General features: G+C 38.6%; 1 protein-coding gene across 9 annotated transcripts in view; it reads right to left on the bottom strand.

The window, feature by feature from the left end:
• Positions 1-13749, bottom strand: part of EYA4 (EYA transcriptional coactivator and phosphatase 4) — a 377003-nt gene that overhangs the window by 278029 nt on the left and 85225 nt on the right. For 6 of the 9 annotated variants that reach the window (XM_040350451.1, XM_040350452.1, XM_040350455.1 and 3 more), the window contains exon 3: positions 6600-6731. The exons of 2 other annotated variants lie outside the window; for them this stretch is intronic. In XM_040350451.1, coding sequence (XP_040206385.1) covers positions 6600-6731 — 132 coding nt within the window. Of the gene's footprint in view, positions 1-6599; positions 6732-13749 lie in introns of those variants that run through there. One more of the 9 variants, XM_040350460.1, reaches the window with a different exon arrangement.

Genomic DNA, 13749 nt, shown 5'->3' with positions numbered 1-13749 from the left:
ACCTGGTTATTACTGTAGAATCACTCCCTTTGTAGCTGAGGTTTTCAAGATGTCATTACCACTGCAGAATATAGAAATTCTACAGTGTTTGGGCTAGTAACAGAGTAAAATATAGCTGCATCTGGCTACAGAGGGAACTATTCTATAAGGACAGACAGGCAGCACTTTAGCTATCCTGCTGATCATGATTTGTTTCTAGCAGCATAATCGCCTGTCTGATATCAATCTAACAGTTCCAGGCAAAAAAAAAGCTTTCCCACCATGCAGTGGGGCTGTGCCCGCACTCCATGAGTCTACTGCTCGTTGGGAATGTAGAATGGAGATATACTTACCTAATCCTCCATTTCTCGCTGAACAAGACTGGTCCCTGTGGCTCCTGCCCCTCTGCAGTTTAGCAGTCTTGTGCGGTGGTGGACTGTTCCTGACGTTATCACGCCCACAGACCTGCTTTGAATGTCAAGATGTTAGGAACAGCCCACCGCTGGACCATGGGGGAGCGCCGTTTGCAAGTGGGGGATCTGGTGAGTATAAGCTTTCTTCAATCTCCTAGATAAAAATGAGCATTTGACCCATGCAGTATGGGCACAGTCCTACTGTATGGCAAAACAGTTTGTTTGCCAGAGTTGGATGCTAATATAATTTATTTTTTTCCTTTAAGTTTACAAGTTTTAAACTAATGTTTAACCACTTAAGGACCGCCTCCTTCACATATAGTTGGCAGAATGGCACGGCTGGGCACAGGCATGTACAGGTCCGTGACCGTGGCCGCGGGACCCGCAGACCTGATCGCCGCCAGTGTCCCGCGATCGGTCACAGGAGCTGAAGAACGGGGAGAGGTGTGTGTAAACACACCTTCCCTGTTCTTCACAATGGTACTGTCATTGATCGTCTGTTCCCTGATATAGGGAAAGACGATCAATGACGTCACACGTACAGCCCAGCCCCCCTACAGTTAGAAACACATATTAGGTCACACTTAACCCCTAGTGGTTAACTCCTAAACTGCAATTGTCATTTTCACAGTAATCAATGCATTTTTATAGTACTTTTTGCTGTGAAAATGAAAATGGTCCCAAAAAAATCGCTGATCGCCGCCATTGGTAAAACAATCGTTAAATGCTTATTACGATTTGTTTTATCAAAAATAGGTAGAAGAATACGTATCGGCCTAAACTGAGGAAATTTTTTTTTTTTATATCTTTTTTGGGGATATTTATTATAGCAAAAACGCTCTATTTTTGTTTATAGCGCAAAAAATAAAAAACAGCAGAGGTGATCAAATGCCACCAAAATAAAGCTCTATTTGTGGGGGAAAAAAAGATGCCAATTTTGTTTGGGAGCCACGTCACACGACCGCGCAATTGAAGTTAAAGCGGCACAGTGCCGAATCGCAAAAAGGGGCAAGGTCCTTAACCTGCATAATGGTCCGGGTCTTAACCGGTTAAGCTGCAGTAGTCTGTCAAATTAAATTGGCGGAGGTAGACGTATAATTGAATATTAAATAAGCATAACATTCATATAAACAGTGATAAAACAGAGAAGCATTTGCCATAATATGACATCAAAATTCTGCCTATGTTTCTCTATCAATTCTCATGTGTCGTAAAAATCAATAATTTTACCTATTGCTTGTGTTCTATATAAAAATATAACTCCCTAGATAAACAGAAATTTTAATATGAAATTAATATATTATTTTATAGAGGAAACAGAGCAGGCTAATGCACTATTAAAATACTTGGCAGAAAGCACTTAAATCCTCTACGCAAAAGCATTAAGAGGGGTCAGAAGTACATTCTTGGCTGCATACATCCCAAAATCTGTCAGACCAATCTTTTTCATTTATACAGTAGATTTCAAATCTCAGCCTTGGAGTTTATCATATTTGGCACAGTCTTGCAGTGAAACCAAACACAGTCTTTAAGGTGTACCTATTTTTCATTCAGTGACAAAGCACTCTATTCTAAAGAGAGAACATGGTATATGGAAACTCTTTGGGGGGGGGCTAAAGTCATTTCCGTCACTTAAATTAAGAACAGCTACACTCATGTTGAATTTGAGAGCACAGTACATCAACTGACACAGTACTAGCAAGAAAAAAGTAGAAACTCATTTAACTACGCATATATTTAAACATTATTAATAAAGTCATAAATAGAAGTTGTCAAATATGCAACAGTTTGTTTCATATATTAAACCTGTTTTGCTACATAACATTTTCATTACAATGGCATACAGCATTTCATATGACAGTATAAGGTTATTTATTTATTATTTATTTATTTATTTATTACAGGTATTTACAGTATATAGTGCTAACAATTACACAGCGCTTTACATCTATATTGTACACTCATATCTGACCCTGTCCCCACAGAGCTTACAACTCACATTCATACAAACACATACTAGGACTAATTTAGACAGGAGCCAATTAACCTACCAGCATGTCTTTGAAGTGTAGGAGGAAACCGATGAATCCAGAAGAGACCCAAGCAGGCACAGAGAAAAAATGCAAACTCTAGGCAGGTAGTGAATGCAAACTCTAGGCAGGTAGTGCCATGGTTGGGTTACTTATAAATGCATGTGAAACAATAGCACATTCTTTATATGTCATCCTGTACCTACTATCTCTCTTCAAAGTAAACAAGCAAAGTCTTTAGGGGTCACCCCATACATCACCCATTCCATGTATACACCGCACGCACAGAGGCCAGGCTTTCCTTCCCATACAGGTGGATAAATTCCCACCAGAATGACAGCTCCTGCGGTGACCCCGGGGACAGATATTATATAAGTCACATATACCGGGCACACCTCGATGTACCGGGCCAGGCTGGGTACGAGAGCGATAAAGAGGGTGCACAGGGCAGAGCAGGCCGCCATCTCCTCGATCGGTTCTCCTCCGCTGCCAGATCCAGACTGACAGCCTTAAATGCCTTAAACCCACCTGAAACATGCCCCTGCAGCTGCGGCTCTAGCTCCAGGCACAGAGGACACACCCACCCCAAGTCACTGCAGTCCTAAGACTCCCTGGCCAATCAAGTCTCAGGACCCGCTTCCTGATTGGCTGGGAGAATAATCAGGAAGACAATAGCGAGACCCTGCACTCTTTATGGACGGGCTGCCACTGACATAGACTAAAACACACTAATACTTTATTACCTCTGCTCTCCAGCTCTAAAATGTGGGCAAGCAGTCCTACCAGCAGCCACATTCCATCCTGATTACACTGCAGGTACAATAACATCGGCAAGAGGAATATCAATAGGACGTTTCGGAAACTGGTAAAAAAGAATGACTGCAACAGATCATTCACTACAGCAGGTGCCAGTGGCAAGGAAGTCCTTGGGACTGTGGTTTAAGGTAAGCTTACTTTCTAGAAAAATTAGCATTATTTTTCTTAATCAAATTGGGGTGACGGCAAGGGGGTAATTTTAACTTTTTTTTTTTTTACTGCCCCAATTAGGCTTTGATTTGAATTGATTTTGAACCTGCACAAACCATAAACTGTATTTTTTCAACTGCTTCTGAACTCTCCTCTGAACTCTGAATTGGCCTACCCCACTGCTATTCATGTGTCCTCTCTTTTTCCTTACATCTCAGTTGCTCACACAACTCCCAAATCTTATTTAGTTATGCTAATCTTTATCTCTGTCTATATGAAAAGAAAAAAATGTGCCTCTAAGTGCAGAAGTAAAACTTTATATTGCCACAAGGGTTAAAAACAAAAGGGCGAATGGGTAGGAGTACATCATATTTGTGATATAGCAGGTGGTCTGGCGTTTCCGGAAGTCCCAAGGAGTCTCCGGGATATCCGGAGGTGTAATTCTATGGTAGAATATTCTGAAGTAGCCAGCAGATGGAAGCCACAACTCCCCTCGAAACTGGGAAGACAGCTAGGCTGTCTGAGACAGCATGGAAGCCGAATTCAGGAAGTGACGTCAACGGAAAGGGACCAACCAGCGTGGACAGCAAAACGGAAGTGATGTCATCAACATGCGAAGCGTTTCGGAACAGCAAATTGGTTCCTTCTTAAAGCAATGACTAAAGGTTACTAGAAGCAGAGCTTCTTATGGTCTGTGGGTGGGCTTTGAGTGGGCAAACTGATGCAAAGACATGATGCAAAAACAGCAAGAGTGATGAGCAACACAATTAGTTAATATCACTGCATGCAGATGGAGCATAGCAGCTTGATAGCATTTCACTGGCTGTGTACGTATACATCAACAATAAACACCAATATGGTGAACAATATACATGAATAGATCTATGGTATATTATATTGAATATATATGATGAGGAAGGGAATCATTAAAATATATATTCAAAGGGATATTAAAAAGTTGTGAATGGGGAACCATATATAAAGGCAATATAAAATTATATATATATATGTAATGTATATGCACATGCGTGACCATATGCACACAAATGCACATGGGCAAAATACATGTATGCATACATACATACACATCTCAAAAACGCATGGGATATTATTGTTCACTATGGGACATGTGGAATAAAATTATATTATATATGATATGAGTATGTTACATAGTCATTGTGAGGGGAAAAAGGGGGACACTAATCTCAAAATCCTCATTTAACTCTCCAAGTGCCATTACGTCCACAGAGAAAATCCAGTACATTTCTCTTTGGCAGAGCTTGCAGAAGAGCTCAGCGGGAGGGGGGTCTCTGGGCATTGCCTCAATAACCCAAACTCTCAAACCATCAAGAGATTTGTTATGGTACCCGAGGAAATGCCTAGGGACACTCTCCCATATCTCTTACTTTTATATTGTTTAAGGACAATAACAGGATTTTCAACGGCTTTAAGTTACTTGTTTTACATGTTGCTCTTATTCACTGTTTGTAAACTTGTTATGTGAATAACCATCTTATGTTGTACTATTCTATTTTCCTGTAAAAATCAATAAAATTCAAGGAAAATAAAAAAAAACAGAATTGGTCCCAGGACAGATCCTTGGGGTACCCCACTTACTACCCAGACCATAGTGCTCACTATTTATCACTACCATTTGGAATGCCCATGTAACCAGGTACATAACCTATGATTCATGCTGATAGATCTCAGTTTGTAAAGTAAACATTTATGGGGAACTGTATCACATGCCTTTGCAAAATACAGATACACCACAGCTACAGACCTACCCTTATCTAGATGGCAGCTCATAAAATGTTAACAGATTGGTCTGGCAAGAATGATCCTTCATGGATTACTACTAATGATACAATTTTCATCAGCAAATTCTTGGATATTTTCCCTTATCATCCCCTCCAATAGTTTACAAACTAGACTGACTTGCCTGTAGATACTGTATATATCCATTTTTTAAATACTGGTACCATGTTGGCTTTTCTCCAATAAGCTGTTACCATTCCAGTCAGTAAACTGTCCATAAAAGTTAGGAACAACGGTCTAGCTATCACCTGACTGAGTTCCTTAAGGACTCTCGGGTGTAAAGTCTATTTCTGACACTGGCTTACAAAAGGTAAATTCAGTCATGCGTTATTACGATTACAGTCTTGATTACTATATCCCCTCTTTTCCTTTGTGAAAACTGAGAAGAATGCTTTTAAAACCATTGCCTTCTCATTGTCTTTTGTAACTTAAAGGGGTTGTAAAGGTAAAAAAAAAAAAAAAAAAATTGCTTCCTTTACCTTAGTGCAGTCCTCCTCCACTTACCTCATCCTTCGATTTTGCTTTTAAATGTCCTTATTTCTTCTGAGAAATCCTTGCTTCCTGTTCTTCTGTCTGTAACTCCACACTGTAATGCAAGGCTTTCTCCCTAGTGTGGAGTGTTGTGCTCGACCCCTCCCCTGGAATACAGAAGAGTCAGGATGCTCTCTACGTTGCAGATAGAGAAAGGAGCTGTGTGTTTGTTGGCCGTCCTGACTCTCCTGTATTCGAGGGGTGGGGGTGAGCATGACACTCCACACCAGAGAGAAAGCCTTGCATTACTGTGTGGAGTTACAGACAGAAGAACAGGAAGTGAGAATTTCTCAGAAGAAATAAGGACATTTAAAAGAAAAATCGAAGGATGAGGTAAGTGAAGGAGGACTGCACTAAGGTAAAGGAAGCTATTTAGGAAACATGTTTTTTACCTTTACAACCCCTTTAATTCCCTTCATTATCTCGTATGGGGCCAATATGCTCTGGCCTCACTTTCTTACTGTTAATATATCTAAAACTTTCTTGGGATTTTTTTTTACTCTCCTCTGCTATGTGCCTTTTGTGATCTATATTAGCTGCCTTGATTGCACTCTTACATATTTTATTGCATTCCTTATATGTTTTTTTTTATTTGAAGGCCATTTTTTTCTCTTTTATATGCATTTTTACATTATAGTTTAGCCACCCAAGTTTAATCCTAGCTCTTTTTTATGTATTGCCCATTGGAATGCACTGTATAATACCTTATTTAACAATTTTTCCTCAGTGTTCCTAGGATTTTATCCCATTTAATATCAAGTAGCATACAGTGCAAATTAGGGACGTTTTCTCTTTTGAAATACATTGTATTTGTATTACCCTTGTGTTTCCTTTTCCTTCGATTTATACTGAATGTAATTACCTTGTGATCGCTGTTTCCTAAGTTGCCCCGTATTTTCACATCCGCGATTAGATCCGTGTTGTTTGTAATCAGTAGATCTAGTAATGCTTTATCTCTTGTTGGTGCATTCACCAAAAGACCAATGAAATTGTCCTGCAAGATATTTAGGATGCAGATGATTTATCATTATGGGGTTTACTGACGAAAGGCACACACAAGATGTGTGATGGGAATATAGTACAAGTAGTTTTATTATCACACTGATATATTGACAATGATATGGATGTTATCCCCCCCATAGGAGTGGCTTGAATGTAATATGAAAACCTTTGAAACATATGGTACACTCCAATTAAGTTTATTAAAATAAATGTATCTACTCTACTGGATGTTTGCAGAATGAAGGTTAGCAGGGCTTTGCAACAGTACAATCAAATAGAAGCAATAAAACAATATAGTATAATGTCTTAACATTGTATGAAATAAATCTGTGTTTAATCCACATAATTTTTGAATCTGTGTAAAATCCACATTAAAACAGAATTCAATGATTTGAACATTTCATAAACCCATATTTTATTCACAATAGGAAACAGAAAACATATCAAATGTTTAAACTGAGAAAATGTACCATTTTATGAAAAAAAATGGAATTTTGAAATTGATGGCAGCAACACGTCTCAAAAAAGTTGGAACAGGCCCATGTTAACCATGGTGTAGTATCCTCCCTACTTTTAACAACACTCTGTAAACATCTGAGAACTGAGGAGACCTGTTGCTGGAGTTTTGGGAGAGGAATATTGTCCCATTTTTGCCTGATATTCAATTTTAACTGTTCAACAGTTCTGGGTCTTTTATGTCATATTTTTCATTAAAAGATGTGCCAAATATTTTCAATTGGTAAAAGGGCTGGACTGCAGGCAGGTCAATGAAGTACATGGACTCTTCTACTACAAAGCCATGCTGTTGTCATAGATGCAGTATGTGTTTACCATTGTCCTGCTGGAATATGCAAGGTATTTCCTGAAAAAGAGCTTGTCTGGATGGGAGCATATGCTGCTCTGAAACCTGGATATATCTTTCAGCATTGATGATTCCAGATGTGCAAGCTGCTCATTCCATATTCACCAATGCATACCATCAGAGATGCAGGGTTTTGAGCTAAGCGCTGATAATAATGTGGAAGGTCCCTCTCCTCTTTAGTCTGACCCATGGTTGCCTAAAAAAAAGTAAATGTTGATTTGTCTAACCACAAAACAGTTTTCTGCTTTGTAGCAGACCATTTTAAATGAGCTTTGGCCCAGAGAAGATGGAGGCATTTCTGAATCATGTTCAAATATGGCTTCTTCTTTGCACGGTAGTGCTTTAACTTGCATTTTTTGGATGGCACGGCAAACTGTGTTCACAGACAGTGATTTTTGTAAGTATTCCTGAGCCCATGCAGTGGTGTCCATCACAGAATAATGCTTGTTTTTAAAGGAGAAGTATGGGTGTTGAAATGCAAACCATGTCCCTTTGACCTAAAATTCTTATAGGACAGCTTTTTTTTGTTAGTATGCCTTTTTACACAAGTATTTAGCCACCCAGGTTTAACTTTAGTTCTTTAAAATGAAATGCACTAGCTAATGTAATTTTTTCACATGTCCTTAAAGGACACCCATTTTTCTTCAGTGTTCTTTGTTTATAAAATTTGATTCCATTTAATGCTGTGTAGTCTGAATCGCATCTTAGTAAGTTTGGCTCTTTTGAAATTTAGCATTCTTGCCCTACCCTTGGGTCACATAATTACTCTGTATCAATAAAATAATCCTATCGAACAAAATAACAATAAGATCTTACGTGCTGTCAGCTAAAACACTCAATAGTGAATTCACTCCACTAATTCATATAACATTGATAGTGTTGGTGATAGTGATACAATAGTGTAGCGCAACACCTTTCAATCCCAAAATATTACCCTCAATATATCAATAACCACAATCCAAACAGTGAATATATAACCATATAAAAAAAAAGATAACCAGAAAATTCCAATAATAACAAATATAAAAACAAAAAAGAGTCCAGTGTTCATAAAAGTGCTAAGAAAATCACCCAAGCGTCTTCACTAATTCTTCACACTTCTGTGCATTACCATTACCAGGTGAAAAACCTGCTCACCTTAATTTAAAAAAAAACCACATGCATTTGCTCTATAATCCCCAATGCAGTAGATCCTCAGAGACACCTCCTTAATCCTCCTCAGTTCATTCGGTATGGCTGCCTCCTCTGCTCTCCAGTGTAATCAAACACTCCCTAAACACAGTACAGTTAGTGCTTAGATTTTTTTTTATTTGTAAGTGAAATCTTTTGTGGGGGATTAATAAAATTTTGAAAGAGAGCACACTATGTCCATGCCTTTATGTTTTATATGAACCGCATATAAAGAGTGTTTGTGAAGAATTAGTGAAGACATTTGGGTGTTTTTCTTATCACTTATGAGCAGAGTGGAGTTTTGGATTTTTTATATGGTTATATCTTCACTGTTTCTAATCTCTCTATCCCTTTTTTCCAAATAGTTGATTACAGCCATATAGAGCTCTGTAAAAACTGTGTTAGTCACCCTGTTATTAATACAACCATTGCATTTTGTATGTTTAAACTCTTCCATATGTCTACCAGATTTGTAGGGGCTAAACACAGGTACGCTCCGATAAGGATTTAGAGGTAGAAATAGATGTAGTATATAGGAACACAGGAAATCTCTAATGGGACTTTAAAGGGCATAACCAAATGTAGACATTCTAACGTGTGGCGATGACTCGCTGCCCAGAGGCAGGAATAAGCTCCCATCCCATCATCGCCATGCCCACTTTGACGCAGCGCTTCTATCTCTAGTCGCTATTATGATGCAGTGGTCTCCTGGGCCAACGCTGCGTGCCCCTAGCTCGAGGGGGACAGCCCTTCCTGAGCCACATCCAAAGTAAGCCAGCCCCAAGCAAGATACACAGCCTTTGGTGTGATCAATCACCCCAGACTTTCAGGAAACTTCAGGTTCCCAACACAGACATCTATATACACAGTCTTCTACTTTTGTGCAGACTCTGGGCTTCTTTATGCTAACCATTTGTATCGGAACACATTGATGTACAGCTTAAAATGTACTTAAAAAATAAATACTATTTTGGATGTCATCCTGAGTGCCAACCATTCCTTTCCTTATTCTAGCACATTGGAGGTGTCAAGGTCTCATGGTCTGAGCACCGGGTGGAGCTTTTGTGTGGGAGGTTGCAGCGCCTATACACTCATTTTCCATTAATGTATCCTACTCCTTTACGCTAGAAACCTTACTGTTTTTTTTTTAATCCATGATCCTCCATCCAGTCCTTTAGATGGAACACCAATGCTCTTTCATTATATTGGGATCCAATTTTTTCTATAACTAACATTTAAGTAAGTTATGACATCCCTTGTCAGCTATTCTTACCAACAGCACCTTCAGACATATACTATGCAGTTTATGATTTAAATCAATAAACATATATTCTATCTCTGATTTAATTGTTAGCATTATCCTTTTTGCAAGATACTGGTCCCAGTTTGGTTATTCGTGTCCCCCAGTGGGCGGAGGGACTTTCAGGTCCCGGGCTCTTATACCAGTGGTGCATTCTTGGTTGCATGCAGTTGCAAAGTTTTGCTTTTATGGATTGTATATAATATGGTCTCAGTTCTAGTAACTTGCTACACAGATGGGTTAGTAATTATATATACTGTGATTAGTTCATTTACTTGCTATATGCTATAATATACTAAATGGTATTTTTTCTTTCTATAGACATGATGGGAGCGGAGTCCCGCCCCCAGGCGGTGGATCATTGCCGTGAGTTAGAATGTCTATATTGTCTATATTTTTTCTTTTTATAGACATTTATTCTGGATAATCTTGTACCCCTGAAGAAGAAATTATATTATGCCTATTTTGAAACGTGTTGGCTTTCCTTATCTGTCTCCATCATTGGTTGGATGACAGAAAAATTTGATTACCGGTATCTGTTTTAATAGATTGTCCACACTGATATTTGCTGTAACCGCATCCTTGTTGGTTTTAACTTTTGTAAGCTTAACTGTTTTAATGTACAAAATTGTATAATAAAGCTTTTTTCATTTTTACATTTGGTTATACCCTGTAAAGTCCCATTAGAGGTTATGTGTGGTCTAATATTCTTCATGTAGGGATGTCAGCTTTAAATATTCCCCTGCTCATCAATAATCTGTTTCTTCTTTAGATGTAGTGTATTGAACTACGGCTATATTATTGGTCGGACAGGACATCCCATTCCCCTCCCTCCATAGCCATCTGATAATACAAGCTAGCAAGTAGACGGTTCCATTGATGACTGACGCTTGTCTCTAGTCCCAAGCACTTCTCTGATGCAAATGCCACCCCTCCCACCCCCTGGATTCTTCTTGCCGACACTTGGAACTTGGAACTATTAATGCAGCCATCACCTTGCTAACTGTGTTGTTGCGTGGCCGTGGGGGTAGGGGGATGTCATGTGTGACCCCACAGCTAAGCTTCCACAACACATAGGAGGATAGGCCAAAGTACTATATGTACCTTTTCTCCTGGGGGGCAGAACAGTGTAACAACAAAATAAATGTGACTTCTTTAAGAGGAGCCCTGGAAAAAAATTACAACATAAGGTTTTTGGAATATGTTCATTTATTATAACTTTTACTACTACTTGGCACTATAGCCAGTGCATACCTTAGCAATTTAAACTAAATCAAACATCATTACATCAGAAGTTAAATCTATAAACAAAGCAGCAAAAAGACAAAATAACTACCAAGAAAGGTTTTGTCATTTTTATTAGTGTAGACATTTTCATTTGAATTTATAAAATGACCTAGCTCAACACACAATGCACAGCTACTTCAAATACAATACGTATATACTTTGAAGTAGCTTTTGCTTTCAGAAATATAATTATCCTGCATGCAAAAATGATGCATATACTATTAACTCCCATATTGCAAATAAACAAAGGTAAGAAAGTTTGTCAAAGACATCATCTTGCCAACTGGGGTCTAAAAGTGTACTCTATAAGAGCTATTTGAAGGTAAGTAATCTGTTAACTCTGCTACATCCTAGAAGGTTATTCCACTTAGCTGTCACTAAGGGGCCCATTAATACCAATGAGATTAAACTGGTCTCTGCTGGACATGGCACACACTGCCTGCCTTTTACCAGCCATTCCTTAACACATAGTGTTCTTAGCATAACACTGCAGAGAATACTCTCTGAATCTCTGGTGTCCAATCTGTGTTCCGAGGACTGCGTACAGCTTTATGGTATATAAAAATGTGGCCCTTGGACCCCAGCAGTCTGTAATTGGAACACTGATTAGGGTAATAGCATTGATCTCTATCAGCCTTGTGTAACATGTTCCCAGTTTCATATTGTCTTCTGTAGCATATACCACACTCTCTGACCCTCATTTCCTCTATTAGGTGAGCACTTTCTGACAGTCCTGTCAAGCCTTACATATATTGAACATTATATGTGGTCCTTTGGTGATGCCGCATTTCAGGTCCCCTTTAGCTCATAAGTTGAAAACAAACCACTGATCTGAATAGAGAAGTGGCCAGTGACATTATTTGTCAAAGTCATGTGACAAGGCTCTCCTACCAACACTTTTTTCCCCATTCATGGCAATAAGTCAGACTTAGCTTCCTTTGATTCCTGAAGCAAGTGAAGCATTAAACACATTTGAGACTATTACAAGGGTTCTTCAAAAAGTTTCCGTACTTTTTTAAACTCTTACATATATAAAAGTGCATATAAAAGTGCAGCAACGTTTTGAAGACTCCCCGTATATGATAGATATTCAAACAAAATGTTTTGCTTATGACAATCCAATTCTTTGTGGGTGAATTACTTGAAGTGTCACTAAACCTGCATTCACTATATCTGGTCTCTCACAGTACACAGAATATGGAAATGCAATTATTTTATTAAATATAAACTGCACATGTACAAAAATGTGAGGGGTGTACTAATATATATCATCATAAATGTTTTTTTTAAGTGATCATTTAACCTCTGTTCTCAGCTGAATAACGTGCTTAGCGAGGTGGGGGTGGAGAGAGCAAGGCAGGCATATCAGCAGGAGACAGAGAAAGAGCAATACATTGATCTACCCAGTGAAAAGCTATGTAGGTGGGTGTGGCGTGTCAGCAGCACAAGTCTTGGCCATTGAAGAACAGACAGGCTGTGTGTCCAGCACAGCCAAAAAACTGACCAGTCAGGGGTGAATGTGCTTCTTTCTTTCTTTCTTTCTTTTTTTTTGCACATGATCAAATATTCCAAGTGAACATACCTTTACAAGATACATTAATATTCACTTTGCAAACACTAACACATCCTTTAGTAAATCAACCCCATTGTTTAATTTTTAGATTTGACCAACAGCAGTAACTGGGGGCAAATGCACATCATAAATCCTTAATGATACAAGTATATCTTGTGCTTTACAAGCAGCATCCTGCCGCCCTTTGAACACACAGAGCAAATTAAGATAAACCATTACATTAGTAAGCATTACACTCTTAAAACTGAATTCAAAGTGAAAACACTAACCGGTTATATGAAGCGTCCAATATTCATCTCAGTTGCTTACTTAAAGCAAACCATCTGGGATGAATAAAAAGGTACTAACTACGTTCAAATTATTTGTTGCAGGGTGCAGAAGTGTTAAGCATCATTTGGAGCCTACACTTAACACTGTTCCCAAATGAACCTAAACATTTATGACAGAGTTATTACTGCATTAAATGAATATGAAACCTCCACTTATACACAGTTCATATGTGTGGCTTATTCAGTACTGCACAGTAAAATTTGCTTCCACATCTGGCATACTAAAGGTTGAAAGCTGAATAGGGGACATGTTCCTGTTCCAGCAAGTACATCTAAGGACCCAGGGAAACTGCAGCAGAGGAAGGAAACAGAGCCTGAGAAATAAATAAATAAACCATAAAAGGAAAACCTATGGGGCTAATTAAATATATGGTATAACCAAATTGGATATGGAAATATGGACACAGCTGACAATACTTTTGAGTAAATGTCTGTTGATAAACAGTCTTTTTTAATCACACAATTGCTCTGAAAACCAATGTCTTGATT

The sequence above is a fragment of the Rana temporaria genome, chromosome 4 (genome assembly GCF_905171775.1).
Source record: "Rana temporaria chromosome 4, aRanTem1.1, whole genome shotgun sequence".
In the NCBI taxonomy this organism is placed as follows: Eukaryota; Metazoa; Chordata; class Amphibia; order Anura; family Ranidae; genus Rana; species Rana temporaria.
This window is presented reverse-complemented; position numbering and strand designations above follow the sequence as displayed.